The sequence below is a fragment of the Callithrix jacchus genome, chromosome 6 (assembly GCF_049354715.1).
Source record: "Callithrix jacchus isolate 240 chromosome 6, calJac240_pri, whole genome shotgun sequence".
In the NCBI taxonomy this organism is placed as follows: Eukaryota; Metazoa; Chordata; class Mammalia; order Primates; family Cebidae; genus Callithrix; species Callithrix jacchus.
The window spans coordinates 63713980-63732590 of NC_133507.1; the positions used below are offsets into that span (position 1 = coordinate 63713980).

The 18611-nt window shown below is 34.5% G+C and overlaps 1 protein-coding gene across 1 annotated transcript in view; it reads left to right on the top strand.

Annotated features, from left to right (window-relative positions):
• Nucleotides 1–18611, top strand: part of TTC21B (tetratricopeptide repeat domain 21B) — a 76437-nt gene that overhangs the window by 26060 nt on the left and 31766 nt on the right. The window contains exons 12-19 of the mRNA XM_002749378.8: nucleotides 1970–2099; nucleotides 6522–6679; nucleotides 8122–8346; nucleotides 9890–10128; nucleotides 11717–11789; nucleotides 12695–12805; nucleotides 13841–13976; nucleotides 17199–17305. Of these exons, the coding sequence (XP_002749424.3) occupies nucleotides 1970–2099; nucleotides 6522–6679; nucleotides 8122–8346; nucleotides 9890–10128; nucleotides 11717–11789; nucleotides 12695–12805; nucleotides 13841–13976; nucleotides 17199–17305 (1179 nt within the window). The remainder of the gene's footprint in view (nucleotides 1–1969; nucleotides 2100–6521; nucleotides 6680–8121; nucleotides 8347–9889; nucleotides 10129–11716; nucleotides 11790–12694; nucleotides 12806–13840; nucleotides 13977–17198; nucleotides 17306–18611) is intronic.

An 18611-nucleotide genomic window follows, 5' to 3' on the forward strand; every position in this document is an offset into this window, starting at 1 on the left:
GACTTTACATCCTTCAGTATAACCAAGTTGACAGCATTAACCATCACAGAACATATGAAAATATCGTAGAGTGTTTCAGACAATGGGAGCAGCTGGTTCAGTAGCCCAAAGGGACACAGGGAGATAAATGTGGCTGGGGCAGGGTGAGGAGGTGGAGAGTAGTCAGAGATGAGGTTATCCCACAGGAGACCAGTCTTCATAGGGCCACAGTGGTTGTTATAACTCCTTTGGCTTAATTCTGAGTACAACAAGGAGTCAACAGAGGGCTTCCAGCATGATCCAAGTCAACATTTTAACTCAGTGTTTTAATGGATTTCTCTGTAAGATGTCCTGAGAATTAACTGTAGACAGAACAAGAAATAATGCATTAAGTGGTAGTTGGGTCTCTAGTTCAACAAGACATCCTATTTTCCTTTACCAGGAAATTCTGTTTTCCTTTACCAGCATGTTAGAAAGTGATTAGCACGTGTGATATTGTTTTCATAGGTAAATACCAGAAAGGCAGAATTGTCTCCTCAGTTCTGTTCCTACTTTCTTGACCCTTTTATAGACATAGTTTTGTTTAGAATTTTAATTAAACAAATAATATCTTAAAGATTATCTGATAACTATTTTTTCTATGATTGCACATTGAAATTGTTCACAGTAAAAATAATGGTTGTTCTCAATAACTCATATTTAGCAGGTGACAGAGAACACTATCAGAACCTCACCACCATTTACACTTACACTATTTTTAGGCTGAAAAAAGATACATATTTTTAAACTGTTTGTTCTGTATCTGCTGCTATGCAAAGAAGCATAAAAATATGATCTTCAAGACACATAAAAACCCTCAGGCCTGTAAAAGAAGCAAAACTAAATATGAAAATACCAGTAGAACTGAATAAGTATTAAACAGTGCTAAATTTTATTATGTAGATTACATGTGAAGAATTTAAAGAGGTTGAAGTATTCTAGGCAATAGTAGTCATACTCTGATTATCTTTTTGAGCTTATATATTGTGTGTGTCAAAAATAAGTAAGTTGTAGCACTTTCTTGTTGGTAATAATGGCTCATTATAGGAGTGATTTTCTATAAGAGGGCACAGTCCAGTTAAAGATCTTTATGTGTCGGGGTCGAGGGGTGGAGAGGATAATCCTCATATAAAGACACAGGCTTAGTAAGGCAAAGGAGGAGGAATGAACATTTTATATTTAAATTCTGATATCACATTAATAAATTGTGATTGGATGACCATTGGATAAAGATTGGTTTGGTAGACAGCCATTATAAGAATAAGATCTTCATTAATAAGACAGCCATTATAAGGATAAGATTCTTTTCACTGTGAAAAGAATAAAGCAGTATTCTAGTATCAATTTAATTATCATACTCACTATTAATAGAAAGGACAACTTTGACGCTCTAAACCACGCCAGGCAGAAGAGTGGGGAATGTAAAATGTAAAATGAGACATTTAGTTTAGCATAGTGAGTGTTCTACCTTCTGTTTACCTTTGGGGGAAAATTTGAATTGTTTAACAACAGGCTTTTCAGTACTCTAGGGGATAATGAAAGTAATTGAATTGAGCAAATCACAAGGCAGATCTAGAATTTGAACACTTTACTGCCTTGACTCTGTCAGTTCTAGCAAGAAACTCTCTTAGTTATCTTTCCTTTAACATATATTTCTCTGATAAAACTTTTGAACACATATACTCACTTGATATGTTATCAATTTAGTAATTGTATACTAGTTGCATAATTATTTTGCTGAACCAGAGCCCTTATTTGCATTGTCTGTTCATAGATTCCAGGGAAATAAACTGGTTAAGTCATAGTAAAGGTATTATGAAATAAGTGAAATCAAAGGCATTTTAGAAAAATGTGTATAGTTTTGTTAGGTATACTAAAATTAATGTATGTTTGTTTTTAGCTAAATACTATTTTACACTTATAAAATGATGTGCTGATTTCTTTTGTTTAGCCTGCAAGTCCTGGGCAACCTCTTTGTCCACTTCTCAGGCGTTGTGTCTCAGTCCTGGAGATTGTAGTAAGAACCGTACCAGGTCTTCTGCAAACTGTCTTCCTCATAGCAAAAGTGAAATATTTGTCAGGTAGAGTATACTTCAAAAACTTTTAACCTTTTTATTCTGATGTTGATAAAAACAAGTATAAATAAGCACTCTATATATGGAGAATAGTCACATAAAATGTTCATTTTGTATATGCATAGTTAAGTAATTCTAATTTAAAATAGAATTGCATAACTTATTGTTTAATCCTTTAAAAATTACTATAAACTTTTGTGGCTTGCTGGTAAAATGCAATTGTACCATTTAAAAAAAAAGTCTGTCAGAAATTACTGGAGAATGGCAATGTGAATTTACAGTCATTAATCCATAGTTATGTTCTTAATGGCAACATTTGCCAAGTGCAACATTTGCCAGATTTCAGGCCCTACTGAAAAGTACTGAGTAATTCGTTTAGTTTCTGTTAATGGTTATGTATAGCTTAAAATAAAATCAACTCAGTTATAACCTTAGTTTTCTAAGACACAGACAAATACATGATTTTACACATAAAAATAGACCATCATGGCTGGGCACAGTGGCTCACACCAGTAATCCCAGCACTTTGGGAGGCCAAAGCTAGCAGATTACTTAAGCCTGCGAATTCATGACAAGCCTGAGCAAAATGGCGAAACCCCATCTCTACAAAAAAAATACAAAATTAGCTGGGCTTGGTGGCATGTGCCTATAGTCCCAGCTACTCAGGAGGCTGAAATGGGAGAATCACCTGAGCCCAGGGAGGTTGAGGCTGCAGTGAGCCGGAATCACACCACTTCACTGCAGCCTGGGCAACAGGAGTGAGACCCTGTTTCAAAAAAAAGGACCATCGTATCATGCTTGTCTGTATGTACCTTTGCCAACGGAATGCTATAAAAGTAAATAAAGTTTGTAAAACTGTAAGAGCAGAAACCAACTTAAAGGTATTTTCACAAGTAGTTATGACCCATATTATGATGGAGTGATGAGATTGCCTTTACTGCTTCTTTGGACCTCTGTTTTCTTTATTTTTTATTTCAATTTTTTATTTATGTTGGGTACAAACACTTTTTGGTTACATGGATGAATTGTATAGTGCCAAAGTCTAAAATTTTAGTGTATTCATCACCTAAGTAGTGTACATTATACCCAGTATGAAGCTTTCTATCCCACACTCTCATCCCATCCTCTTTCTTCTAAGTCTCCAAAGTTTACTATATCACTCTGCCTTTATACCCATAGGGATGGGACATAGGGATGGGACATAGGGTATTTGGTTTTCCATTCCTGAGTTACTTCATTTAGAGTAATGGCCTCCAGTTCCATCTAAATTGCTATAAAACACATTATTTCATTCTTTTTTTTACAGCTGAGTAGTATTTTTTTTTGGAGACAGAGTCTTGCTCTGTCACCCAGGCTGGAGTACAATGGTGCGATCTCGGCCCACTGCAACCTCCACCTCCCAGGTTCAAGCAATTCTCCTGCCTCAGCCTCCTGAGTAGCTGGGATTACAGGTGTGTGCCACCACGCTTAGCTGATTTTTGTATTTTTAGTACAAACAAGGTTTCACCATGTTGATCAGGTTGGTCTCGAACTCCTGACCTCGTGATCACCTGCCTCGGCCTCCCAAAGTGCTGGGATTACAGGTGTGAACCACCGCGCCGGCTAGCTGTACAGTATTCAGTGGTGTATATATACTGCAATTTCTTTATCCACTCATCGGTTGATGGGCACTTAGGTTGGTTCCTTATCTTTGCAACTATGAATTGTACTGCAATAAACATATATGTGCAGGTGACTTTTCGATATAATAACTTCTTTTCCTTTGGGTAGATATCCAGTAATGGGATTGCTGGATTGAATGGTAAATCTACTTTTAGTTCTTTGAGAAATCTTCATGCTACTTTCCAAAGAGATTGTATTAATTTAAATTCCCACCAGCAGTGTGTAAGTGTTCCATTTCACCACATCCATGCCAATGTCTTTTTTTTTTTTTTTTGACTTTTTAATAGCGGCTATTCTGGCTGTGGTAAGGAGGTACCTAACTGTAGTTTTAATTTACATTTCCCTCATGATCAGTGATGTTGAGTATTTTTTAATGTTTCTTGGCCGCTTGTATCTTTTTTTGAGAAGCGTTTATTCATGTCATTTGCCCACTTTTTAAAGGGATTTTTTTTTTCTTTATGATTAGTTTGGATTCCTTATAGATTGTGAAAATTATGGACTTCTGTTTTAACTGTTAAGAAAAATGTAGATGTTGATGCTAGAGGCTTGTTGTACCTCTAAAATATTTCAGTTGTAAGAAGTGACACTAATACTTTCTGATTGAATTGTACTATTAAGCCACGTGATATTTCAACTTTTCTCCCAATTAGAAGGGATATCACCTACTAAATAATTAGACTGGGACTTTGATTCCTGTAATTAATTTATTAAGTATTTATTATATGTTATGAAAATTTATATGAACAAGTCACAATCTAGAAATACTTAATTGTTAAAGTCTCTAGTAATGAAAATTTCTTATATTAACCCCATTTTTAAGAACAGCCTTATATAAGAATGATACAGTGGACTTCGGGGAGTCAGAGAAAAGGGTGGGAGGAGAGTAAGGGAGGGATAAAAGACTATACACTGGGTACAGTGCTTGTGTGATGAGTGCACCAGAATTTCAGAAATCACCACTAAATAACATTCATGTAAGCAAACACCACCTCTTCCCCAAAAACCCATTGAAATAAAAAATAAGAAAATTTCTAATAACCAAAAAAAAAAAAAGAAAAAGGACAAGCAGGCTTAAATCATGTGAAATACTGCTGCTAGCGTATGTCTAAGTAGTAGTCTTGCTAAATTGCCAACTGCAATGACTTTTGACACCAAGTAGCTGAAGTTGGGCCAAACATCACAGGTTAAGGGTGCAGTCCTCCATAAAACTGCCCTCACTTCAGATACTAGCCACAGATTTGGGCATACCTAGAGCCTCCTGTGCTTTTGACTAGCTGGTTGCAAATTTAGGGTCCCCTCAGTTTCAGTAATTTGCTAGAATGAATGACAGAACTCAAAATACTAGATTTGAAATTACAGTTTTCTTATAGCAATAAGATACTAACCCAGATCAGCAGCAGGCAGAGATGCACGGCATGAGGTCTGATAGGGTCTCAAATGTAGAGCTTCTGTTGTCCTCTCCCTAGAGAGTCAGGAGACATCGCCTTCCTGACATGTCAATGTGTGACAATCAGTATTAGCAACCAGAGAAGCTCACCAAGGTTGGTGTCCATAACTTTTATTGGGATTTCATTTACGTAGGTATGGATTAAATCATCAGCCATGTGGTTGAATTCAGTCTCCAGTACCCCACTGACTGACAGTGTGGCTCTAAACCCTCTAATCACATGGTGGGTCTTTCTGGCACAGCCAATCCCCATTCCAAGTTATATCTTTAGCATAAACTATCTAGGGGTACACCATGAGTCTTCTCATTAGGATGAACTATCAGAGCCCATAATGAATAACACAGATATTCCTAACAGGAGGGAAAAGATTTAGAGGCTCCCTCCAGGAACCCAAGACAAACACAAGCCAAATGCTTTATTACACAGAACTCTGACAAAGATAAATACACAGGACTGAAATGTCTTTCAGTTTCACTCAAGGGAAATTGGACTACTCTTAGAATGTGATGTCCATGTTGATCTCTGGTAACGTTGCCTATTTTCCTCAACAGTAATGACCCACTTCTCATTTTTAAATATTTTAGTATAGTAGTAATAGAATTTTTGACCACGAATGATTACTAGACTAATATACTCTTTGTTAATGTAAGTGACACTATAACATTCTAGCTATTTAAATGTCTTTGTTCTACATAATTATTTTAATGAAATTATAAATAAAACCTTTGTGTTGAAAAGGTAAATAAAGGTTCATTTATTTTATTTTAGTATTTTATTTTTTTTTTGAGACGGAGTTTCGCTCTTTTTACCTAGGCTGGAGTGCAATGGCGCAATCTCGGCTCACCGCAACCTCCGCTTCCTGGGTTCAGGCGATTCTCCTGCCTCAGCCTCCTGAGTAGCTGGGATTACAGGCATGCGCCACCATGCCCAGCTAATTTTTTGTATTTTTAGTAGAGACGGGGTTTCACCATGTTGACCAGGATGGTCTCGATATCTTGACCGCTTGAGCCACCGCGCCGGACCCTAGGTTCATTTATTGGCCTCTCAGTAATACCAGTGTTTGGCTCTCATCCTTTCCTGCTTTCCCTGGCTTGCTCGGTAAGATCAAGGACTGGCCCGACTTGCAGGTGTATTCATTCATGTGGACTAGAAGGAAGCTAACTGGTGCAGGTGGAATTAAACCATGGCCTATGAACATTGAACTTGTAAGTTTACACACTAGGGCTATCCGTAAACTAAATGCTCTTCTCCCGCCTCTCTCTCAGATCTCCTTTTCTTAATCATTTGAATTATTAATAGTGGACTTTTTTTTTACTAGGCGATATTGAAGCAGCTTTTAATAACCTTCAGCATTGCTTAGAACACAATCCCTCTTATGCTGATGCTCATCTGCTGCTAGCTCAGGTTTACTTGTCTCAAGAAAAAATCAAATTGTGTTCTCAGTCTCTTGAACTTTGTCTGAGCTATGATTTTAAGGTAAGTATTCCAGACTGAAGTGGGTCAGACATATCATCCTCCTTGAAAGCTTACATATCCAAATATTTTGTGTTTTAGCCTGTAGCATTTTGCTAAGAGTTGCATTTTTAATGGATAAAAAATTGAATTCACAAGCATTAGTAGGAAAAATTGAGGTAACTGAGGTATGGCTAAAAATCTGTGCAGACTTGGTGACAAAAATCCTGAGGTTAATGTCTGGTCTTTTACTTCTCTCTGAATCTCAGTTTTCTTTTCTATAAAACTCATTTACTAACACTTTGCTGTTACAATGAGAATTAAATATCATTATGTCATATTTTTATGCATAAAGATAATCATTATGTTGTCTGTTTCTTTCTTGGACCTTAGTTTTTAATAACTTCTTTTTGGATTCATTGTGAAAGGACATCTCGTCATTTTGAAAGTAACTTTGTGGTTTAAGGATATAAACACAGTACATTTCTATCCAAGATATTATGTGTTACATCCAGTATCCCCTTAACATTAGGGCAGATCCTAGGTTCAGTTGCTGCCTTAACTACCTCGAGTCATGGAGGAACTCCTCAAGGTTTTGCTTTGCCTCACAGGGTCATGAACCCTGTTATGGGAGAACACTTCATTGAATTAGAGAATTCTAATTAAGATTTGCAGAAAATATCACCTGCTTCTGAGGATAGTGGTTTTCAAGACTGGTGGTATGTCAGAGCCCCAGTGCTAGTGCCTCACCTCTATTGAGTCAAAATCTCTGAGGAAGGAGCATAACGGTGAGTCTCACATGAAGCTCTGTAAGCAAATGTGCAGGCTGTCTAAGGTTGAGAACCTCAGCATCAGAAAGATGATAGCTGCCACATCACCTCATTCTGAATCATCATCTTCCCTTTGACTTCTTTTTCCCAACTCATTTTATCATTCCCTTATGTTTTCTATATATACTGTTGATAGCCAGTGTAAAGATGACAGCTTCAGGACTACATATTTAAGAGTAGTGTCAAATGGGGAAGTCAATGTTTGATTAAAGTGTCCTAAAGCTCTTAATCTTAAAATTAAAAAAATAAAGGGGAAAACCTCTGTTTCTAGAAATCTAATAATTTTATCAGTCCTAGAAGTACCAGATAAAGAAATTCCTTTCCTGAAAATTCAAATAATTTCTTAGAATGTATTTGCTAGCCGTACAAACCTTGTTTGCACTTTCTCTTCTGTTATAGCAGAAATACATAATCAACCTCTTTGTCATCTCAGAGGATGCAGGGAGAAGCAATTTTTTTGAATCCCATTTAATGTGATAAATTATCAGAGGGTTAATAAGAGGACAGAGACGGACCTCATGCATATAAAGATGGGCTGTTCTCAGTGGTCTCATTATTTTAATGTTTGATGGATTGCAAATTATGTGTTGATGTTGTAGGTACCCCAAGGAAATATTACTAAATATTATTTTTCAGGTGAGAGAATATCCTTTATATCATTTGATAAAAGCTCAGTCACAAAAGAAAATGGGTGAAATAGCAGATGCAATTAAAACACTGCATATGGCAATGAGTTTACCAGGAGTGAAAAGAATTGGAGCGTCTGCAAAATCAAAAGACAGAAAAACCCAAGTTGATACAAGCCATTGTTTATCAATCTTTCTTGAACTGATAGAAGTTCACCGCTTAAATGGAGAGCAGGTAGGTCAAGTTTTAATTCAAGGACTCAGATCTGAGCTTTCTTATTCTGACACATATATGTCAGATGAATATATATAGTAGCAAATGAAAAGCAAAATATATTCGCTTAACCAAGTGATAAACTTTAGAAAAATTTATTTTTCATTACCTTTCACTAAAACATATACTTCCTGTAAGCCCCTGAAAGTTAAGCATAATTTGCTCCTAGGTGACCCTAAGTATCAGTGTACTCATGTTGGCTACAATGGAACATACGACATGATGTACAACTCTCTTGGTTACCATGAAAGTAATAACGTAATGCAGTTATAGTTCTATGAATCCCTAAAAGGATCTGCACACATATACACAAACACACATTCATGCACACTCCAGAACTACTGAAATTAAAAGAAAGTACCAACCTGAAATTCTAGTAGTTGAGGAAACAAAATAAATACTTGATAAATAAAGCTTGGTGAACTCATAGGAATATTATGAAGTCAGATATTTTAAAAAATCATAATATATACAGATTAGATAGAAAGTAATTCTGGGAGAATTAAAACCTTGTTGAAAATGAAGAACTTTAAGTCATTTATATTAGTTGTGTTAGGTTGCAGCATTTGCTAATCACTTATTTTTCATATTTTAATGAAAGTTAAGAAGGGCGTATTTCTAAATATTTGCCAAATCACAAAGAATTTCCATGTATTTGTTGTATTTTTTAGCAATAAGGTCTCACTCTGTGTCTTTGGCTGGAGTGCAGTGGTACAGTCATAGCTCACTGCAACCTCAAACTCCTGGGCTCAAGAGATTTTCCCACCTCAGCCTCTCAGTTAGCTGGGCCATGCCCAGCTAGTTTTTAAAATATTTTATAGAGAGTCTCTCTGTGTGATGCAAGATGGTCTCAAACTCCTGGGTTTAAGCGATCCACCCACCTCAGCCTCTCAAGTGCTGGGATTACAGGCCTGAGAGAATTTCTATTTTACTAATTAACTTAAAGTACATTTAACAAGTAAGACCAATTATACCCTATCGAGTTGATTCTAAGTACATTTTTTTTTTTTACATTTTAACATTTCTGAAATTCTTATAATCTCTAAAGTTGACATGAATCTTAAATGACATTTTAGATTCATCAAGGTACACATTTGGAAATGAGGTAGATTAACCTAAAGTATAAAAACAATGTTGTTATGGTGGAGGGAATAAAGTAATCTGCCACTTAATGAAGAGCCACTGTGTACTAGCTATTCATTATGCAATGCAGGGGGCAAGTAAGTGCTCATTAAATTATAGTGGTAGTGACCCTGTGTAGCAGCTGCTGTTGTTCTAGTTGTGAAAACATTTATCTAGCTAACCAATATTTACAGCCTCATCTGATTTTGGTCATGGGTTTAGTTTTAAATTTTTATGGTTTTCAGGAAAATTCTATCAATTTGTTTCATAAATGTCATAACTGTACTAGCATTTATTCATTCTGGGTTATTAGAAAATCTCCCTTTCTAGTGTTATTTGTTCACTGTTTTGGAAGAATGATATTTTAATTTCATCTTTACAGCATGAGGCAGCAAAAGTTTTACAAGATGCCATCCATGAATTTTCTGGAACATCTGAAGAAGTGCGAGTTACCATTGCTAATGCAGACCTGGCTCTGGCCCAAGAAGATACTGAGCGGGCTTTAAGCATCCTTCGAAATGTTACAGCCGAACAGCCTTATTTTATAGAGGCCAGAGAAAAAATGGCAGATATTTATCTGAAGCACAGAAAAGATAAGATGTTATATATCACTTGTTATAGGTAAGTAATTGTCTCAACCCATTAAATTTTGACACTTTTAGCCACTCAGATTAATTTCCTTTTTTTTTAACTTTCTTTCAACTGCTTTGCAGATACTTTACAGATCTTTATCTTAATGTGATCTTGCTTCCTTCTACCACAAACCATAGTCACTCTAACCAAGTTATTTGCTCTCCCTAAAACATCATTATGATTTCTTCAAACTGGTTTACTATAGTTTATCAGCTCTCTATCAAATATTATTTTTAGACCCTAGATCTTTGTGTTTGAGAAGGGAAAGAGAACTTAAGAGCATCATGTAATGTAACAGTAATCCAGGGGATAAGCAGGCATATTTATTACTCAGTATAGTAATTGAAGCAAAAAAAAAAAAAACCCGAAAAAGTTACTTTAGTATATGCCATGCTAAGGTGTGGATTACAGATATTTCTTGGTGAAAGAGCATGACCTTAAAAGTATATCACAATGGTGCCCTTATGAGTTATTGGGATACACAGCACACACACACACACACACACACACACACACACACAAGCACACAGAGAGAGAGAAAGAGAGAAAGAGAGAGAGAGAGAGAGATTGCTCTTCCTCTTATCCCCAGATGGAAAGGTAAACATAGAAGTATATGCTCTATGTAAGAGAAAGTTAACATTTTTAGCTCTTGAGAGCAGAGTAAACTGTTGACAAAGTAATTCAGGCTTAGTTCATCTATATTATAACAAAGTCAAAAAGCTGCTGAGATTCTTTTAAGTTCTGAATGATACAGAGAAACTGAGCAGCGCCACATGTTTAGATGGATGGACTGGAGTTCCTAGATTGTATTTTCTAAGGTGTTTTCCAAAAGATCATCACTGTCATCTCTAATGATATGAAAATAATTCAAATAGGGTTAATTTATTTTTGATGTACTATAATGTAGTAGTTTAAAGCATAGGTTTTGTTTCAGGAAGATCTGGCATAGCACCTGCAATTCTTCACATCATCTGTAAAATTGGGATACTATTTCTCAGTTTTTAGACCAATTAGATGAAATGCTGTATGTCAAAGACTTAGCACTACATTGTTATTTCAATACCTTTGGTAATTTGACCTTTAGTAGTCCACGTTTTCAGGTCAAATGTAAGCAACAGATACTGAAATAGAAGACTTTGTATTTTTTTCAGGTAATTTATTTCAGCATATACTTTGTGCCATGAGTATCAGAGCTCAAGATACATAGGAGGACAGTAGAATTGTATTCCCTCATCATTTTTTTTGATACCTTCACTCCCGCATGATTTCAAAATTAAAGAGAGCAAAATGTGTAGGTCTAGATAAGGAGAACTTAAGATATTTACTATCTGCCTGTACTTAGTTACCTGCATTTCAGAAAATAGAAGATTCAAAGACAGAAATAACTGATCTAGCTTAAACAGTTTGGGTGTGGGTATGCAAGAGATTTTTTTTTAATATTATTCTGTTAGATATGTTAGAGATATTCGGAAGGCTACTGGCTAATTGAAATAAGCGAGCTAATTTTTATTTCATTTTATTTTTGGAAAAATATACCTGTATTCAATATACTAAGTGGAGTTGGTCTGATTTCCAGAGAAATTGCTGAAAGAATGCCCAACCCTCGGTCTTTTCTTCTCCTTGGTGATGCATACCTGAATATTCTAGAGGTAAAATTTCTGATCTTACTAAACCATAATTTTTAAAAAATTATCTGTGATGAGTATAACTTTCTATTAAAAGGAGTGTTTTTTAAAATAATGTTTAATATTTGAAGATCCAGTCTTCACAATAAAAGGGAGATATCTGTTACAATTTTTAAAAATTTATTTTTTTTTTAAAGTTGAGATCCAGTAATTCAGCAGTATTGTTATTTGAAATAGAGATGAGGCTGGGGGCAGTGGCTCACACCTGTAATCCCAGCACTTTGGGAGGCTGAAGTGGGTGGGTCACCTGAGGTCAGGAGTTTGAGACTAGCTTGGCCAACATGGCAAAACCCTGTTTCCACTGAAAATACAAAAATTAGCCGGGTGTGGTGGCAGGCACCTATAATCCCAGCTACTTGGAAGGCTGAGGCAGGAGAATTGCTAGAACCTGAGAGGTGGAGGCTATAATGAGCTAAGATCACACCATTGCACTCTAGTCTGGGTAAAAGAGTGAGACTCTGCCTAAAAAAAAAAAGAAGACACCAGAAGTATGGTGGGAGTATTCTTTATACAGAAGGATAAAAGGAGCTACAGACTAAGGTGGTGTTTTCTTCAAAGGGAACCAATTCTCCAATGCTCTATAACTGGCTGTTGTAATGACTTCTGGAAATGAAAAGTCAGATGGTATCTCCTAGTTCACATATTGTTATTTATATAGACAAGAGCACAATTAATATGAGTAGAATTATACTTACCCATACCTATCTTCTTATTTATCACCTTTTTGAAATTGTTAAACTTCCTATCCTTCAATATACACTTAATCTTATGTAATATTCCAAATGCAGAGCTTAATTATAGAAATGTTGCCCTTTAATTGGATCAAGTTATGCTTTTTATTGCTTATTTTTTGTGTCTGGCAATATTAGCCTGAAGAAGCCCTAGTAGCATATGAGCAAGCATTAAATCAGAACCCAAAAGATGGAACACTGGCAAGCAAAATGGGGAAAGCATTTATCAAAACTCACAACTACTCAAAGGTGAGTTCTTTATGGTTTGAAATATGTCTCTTGCATCAGATTTATCATACCCTGTTCTCGAGAAGCTTCAGCAGGCACCATTTGCATCTTTAATGGTTAAACTCCAAATATGTGTTTATGAACTGGGATTTGTTTTGAAGTCTTTCTCAGTATCTCAGATTCTTCATTGCTTCCTTTTGTAATGATTGTTTGCACCCTAGAGTTTACTTCAGGCTTCATCTTGCATCTAAAATCCTTGCTACCAAATCAATTACCATAAAGTTGCTATTCTTACATCTCTTTTATTATGTGACAAAACATATGATAAACGTTCTTTCTGTTGCATCAATTTTTGCAAGCTATGTGCTTTGAGTTTATTTTTTTTCTAGTAGGGAAAACAGATTTTTCTTTAACTGTTATATTCTTACCCTATTCCTGGTAATTGTTGACCATATGTACAAGAGCAAGCAAAATGTATGTCTTTGATAAAGTTCACTGGCCTCATAAAACCTGTAAAAAAATTCTTTGCCAAGTACCGTTCTTTAGCTACTTATTGTAAGAAATGTTAGTTGTTAGCCAGGTGCAGTGGCTCACACCTAGAATCCTAACACTTTGGGAGGCCAGTATGGGTGAATCACTTGAGTTCAGGAGTTTGAAACCAGCCTGGCCAATGTGGTGAAACCCCATCTCTACTAAAAATACAAAAAAATTAGCCGGGTGTGGTAACAGGCGCCTGTAATCCCAGCTGCTTGGGAGTCTGAAGCAAATTGCTTGAACTTGGGAGGTGGACATTGCAGTGAGGTGAGATTGCGCTACTGCACTCCAGCCTGGACCACAGAGTGAGGCTTCTTTGTCTAAAAAAGAAAGAAATGTTAGTTGTGATGATCTAGTCTCTGAGAAGCATGGCGTACTTAATTGACAGGCAGGTATATGCCTACAATTCTTCCTGGTTATTTCCAGTTATACCTACGCTTTAAGTCTATAATGTGTACAATAGCTGTGCTTGAACGCCATTCTCATTGCCTTGTTCCCTTAAATGAAATGGATTTCATTTAGGCGATCAGTTACTATGAAGCTGCTCTGAAAAGTGGACAGAATTATCTTTGCTATGACCTGGCTGAGCTCTTACTAAAATTGAAATGGTATGACAAAGCAGAAAAAGTTCTTCAACAAGCTCTGGCTCATGAACCTGGTATGAAAGTCTTTCTAGTTTGAAAAATGTCTGATAAGTCTGATCCATTTTATTTTTATATTGCATAAATATGTATTTGTATCCTCAATATTTTATATGTGGTTGGTTATATAAATACATGCATATTTTTTCTTTTATCAGAATGCCACTCTGCTAAAATGTGGCATTTTAAAATAGTAGCAGATTTATGAAACAGTTAAGTATGTTATGGAAATATAGCTTACTTTCCAAAATAATATAAAGTAAGTTATCTTTAAATTGCAACTACTTCATATTTAAACAAATTAACATTTTTGCAGTCTTTACTTTTTAAAAAAGCAGCACATTTCTTTTTTAAAATTCTAGCACTATAAAAGAATATAATGCGTAAGTCATCTGTTTCTCCTATGAATTCCATTTGTCTTGCTCTCAAATTATCTCCCTAGTAATTTGTAATTTAATATATTATCTATATATGTGTGTGTGTATACGTGTAATGTGTTTTTCCTTTGCAAAACTGTGTTACTTTTCCTGTCTGAGATAGTTTGATGTCAGTATATCGTGCATTTAATTTGCATTTCTTTGATGAATGATAAGGTTAGGTATTATTTTGTTTATATATCTTATTTTCCTCTAGGAATTTTTATTCATACTATTCTATCTACAGGCATCATTGTTCCATAATGCCAATAAATTAGTTTATTTTCTGGAAATTATTGGGTATTTAATTTGCTTTCCTTTTTTTTGATATTGTAAGCCATGTTACAATGAATATCATTATATCATTCCTTAGTGTAAATTTGCATGTATTTCTTAGAATAGGATGCTGAGTTGAAGATTTTGTGCATTTAAAATTTGGATACTATCAAATTACCTTCTTACAAGTTTGTAAAAACTTACTTGTTTAGGATCTTTATTTTTTAATAAAATCTAGTGATTGCCCATTGCCAGAATTTAAAGATTACAGCAGTGAATAAAAGTTGTATTCAGTTGTATTCTCTCCCACTATTCAGAGAAAATGATATTTAACAACTTGTATATCATGATAATCAGTCTCCCTGCTACTGATCTTTGTCTCTCTCATACATACACAATTATTATACTTTTCTGTCTCAATGGATTATAGCGCACTTATATTTTGCTGTATGCATTTTTTATTTAATAACATCTTTCCTTGATAGAAATATAACTTTTCTTTATTTTTTAGCATATGTAGAGTAGTCCACTGTATGTTAATAATCATAATTGATTTGATGAGTCTCCTATTGGAATAGACATTTAGATTGGGGAATAGTTGGAAGCAGTACTGAGATAAAATCCTTATTTATATACATATATGTATACCTCTCTCTGCTTCCTAGGATTAACTCTTGCTCTGTTGTTCTTTCTTAAGGCTAAAACCTTAAAAACTTCCTGACATTATGTAGCGTTAGTCATGAAAAGTAAACTTAGTTTAATTCGCATTTCTTTGATGAGTGATAAAGTTAGGTATCATTTTGTTTGTATATCTTATTCTAAGAATTCTTTTAATTTGTATTCTATGTCTTTAATCCTTTAACTGATATTCATATTATAGATATTTTCTTTCAGGCTGCCTTTGCTTTATCAGATTTGTTTATTGTATTTTTGATCAAATAGAATAATTAATGATCATATATTATATCCTCTTGTCATAACTTTTTTTGGCTTCTGAATTTCTTGTTACTCTGAAAGACATTCCCTAATCCTAACATTATAAAATTACTTCCATATATTTTTGTCATTTCTGTTGTTTTAATTTTTATATTGAGAAGTTTAATCCATGTACTTTACTCAACATACAAGTTTTACTATATAGTTTCCAAAATGGATAGCCAATTTTATTTTTGTGCCATTTATGGAACTGTGTCCTTTATTTTATAATAAACTCCTTTATATACATTACTCTGATGATAGGAATCTTTGTTTTATTCCCTTGTGTTACGTTTCTTTTCTTTTGCCAACACCATGTTTGGTGTAGCTTTAAAATACATTTGAACACATGATGAGAGAAGCACTTTGTAAGTTTTCTGATATTTTCAAAATGGTCTTTCAGTTTAGCTTTGATGAAGTTGGTGCTTAAATTCTCCTAATTATAAATGTATTTATTGTATGAAGTGTTACTACCTCCATAAAAATATATGCATGGATTTGTCAGATCTTCTTTTGAAACACGCGAAAGGCCAAAATATGGATATACATTTTGAAACATTTGTAGGGAGAGAGAGATTCAAGTATCATATGTTTTATTTACAGTGGGTATATTTATGTAATATAAATGCTTTCATTTAATATTTGCCGAGCATACCCATGACATACTTAGAGGCCTTCAGATACATTTCATACATTATTTCATCAGGGCTCATATTAATCTTTGAAGCAAATGTAATCATACCCATTTGAAAATTAGCAATCTGAAACTGTTTTATTGATATGTCCAGGTCTACCTAGTTGGTAAGACGGCATGGTGTGTCATGAACTATGATGCCCTTGACAAACGGTAGAGGAAACATTTTTGTTAATTATCTAGTGTCTTTTATTGTTCTTAGACACACAATATTTGGCATTAATCAAATAATTAAATAGTACTACCATGTACCAGAGTTTGTTTTCATTACTTTGTGTATTTTAACTTATTTAGTAACTTATTAGCTTTTAAAATTTTACATCCACCTTGTGAGGTAGGTACTAGTGTTTTTCCTATTTTATAGATGAAAGGGAAATATAGAATGGTTAAGTACCTTTCTCAAGATTAAATGTCTAGTAAGTGGTAAAGCCTAGATTTGAAACCATACTGTTTAACATCAAAGTCAGTGCTCTTAGTAACTATACTTTATTGCTTATTAAATATCTATGATTTTTAAAAGAGCAGTTATCTTCTTAATTGCATATAGCAACTACTCTTTTAATGACTTCAGTAAACAAATTTTTTATACCCTTAAGAATAAAAATGGAAATTATTGTGGTGTTTAATTATTATTTATGTATGTCTAAGAAAAGCCTCTAGTTGTTAACCAGTTCTTTAACTTTTCAATCAGCTAGTTTTTAATTTAAAATCTTTTTTTTTTTTTTTGGCCAGTCTTCAGTTAACTGAGAAGTTTTTAACTTTATTCACTATTTTTCAAAATCATATTTTTTCAGGAGACCAGTTTTTAAAATTCTAGGAAAACTTAAACATTTATTTAAGGGGAATAATATTTTTTGTTACATTTCATTCTTTCATAGTAAATGAACTGTCAGCGCTCATGGAGGATGGACGTTGTCAAGTTCTTCTAGCAAAAGTTTATAGTAAAATGGAAAGACCTGGTGATGCGATCACTGCATTACAACAGGTAAACACATTTGTTTGTGAGTGTGGTCATGAGGTAGGAGATGGATGCAGAAGGAAATACGCCATATATAAGAGGAAAGCAATCTCTTTTGGCCAAACAGCTACAGAAAATATGTCAAAATTCAAATATGTGTTGAATACTTACGGATTATCCAGTTTAAATATATTATTACTGCTATTATAACAATTAGGAAAGGTTGGTGTTTTTTAATCCTGTTTTATAGCTGAGGAGACTTGGTTGAATAACTTGTGTGAGGTCATATGACTAGTGTCATAGTCTAGATTTGAACTTACTTAGTGCTTTCTTCCTCCATTTATTTAGATCTTTTTTTCTCTTAATATTTTGTGGTCCTCAACATAGAGGTTTTACACAGATTTCCTTAGATGTGTTCCCAAGTGGTTGATTTTTTTTTAATGATGTTTCAGTTTCTGGTTTCTAACAACTTCTTTATAAGTGACTTAAATATTATCAAATGTACTCTCTGCATCTATCAAGATGATTGTATGTCTTTCCTCTTGTTTTTCTTTTTAAATGTGGTATATTTAATTGATTTATTTTCAAATGTTAAACCACACTTACATCCCTGAAATAAATGTCACTTTGATATAATATTTAAAAAGATATTACTGGAATTTTATAATATTTTGTTCAGGATTTCTACATCTGTGTTCAGCAAGTTGATGCTAATTTATTTATTTTTTCTTTTTTTTTTGAGATGGAGTTTCACTCTTGTTGCCCAGGCTGTAGTGCAGTTGTGCAATCTCAGCTCACTGCAATCTCTGCCTGCCAGGTTCAAGTGATTCTTTTGCCTCAGCTTCCCAAGTAGCTGAGATTACAGGCACTCACCACCATGCCCAGCTAATTTTTGGATATTTAGTATTTTTTGCAGTGACTGGGTTTCACCATGTTGGTCAGGGTGGTCTCGAACTCCTGACTTCTAGTGATCTATCCCTATTGGCCTCCCAAAGTGCTGGGATTACAGACATGAGCCACCATGCACAGCTGCTAATTCTTAAATGTTTGGAACAATTCAGGGTTGCAGACCTTGAGACTTCTTTGAAGGAAGGTTTTTATCTATGAAATCTTTAATAGATTTCAGACTGATCATTTTCAAATTGATTCTTATATCAATTTAGATTTTTTAAGTAGTTTATTGCTAAATTTATTAACATAAACTTAATTGTATCTTTAGTTTTGAATGTCTATAAATGTAGTGAAAAGGGTCCTCATTTATAAACCTGATGGTAGTAATTCTATTTTTATTCTTTAATAATCAATTATGCTAGGGGTTTATTATCTTACTAAT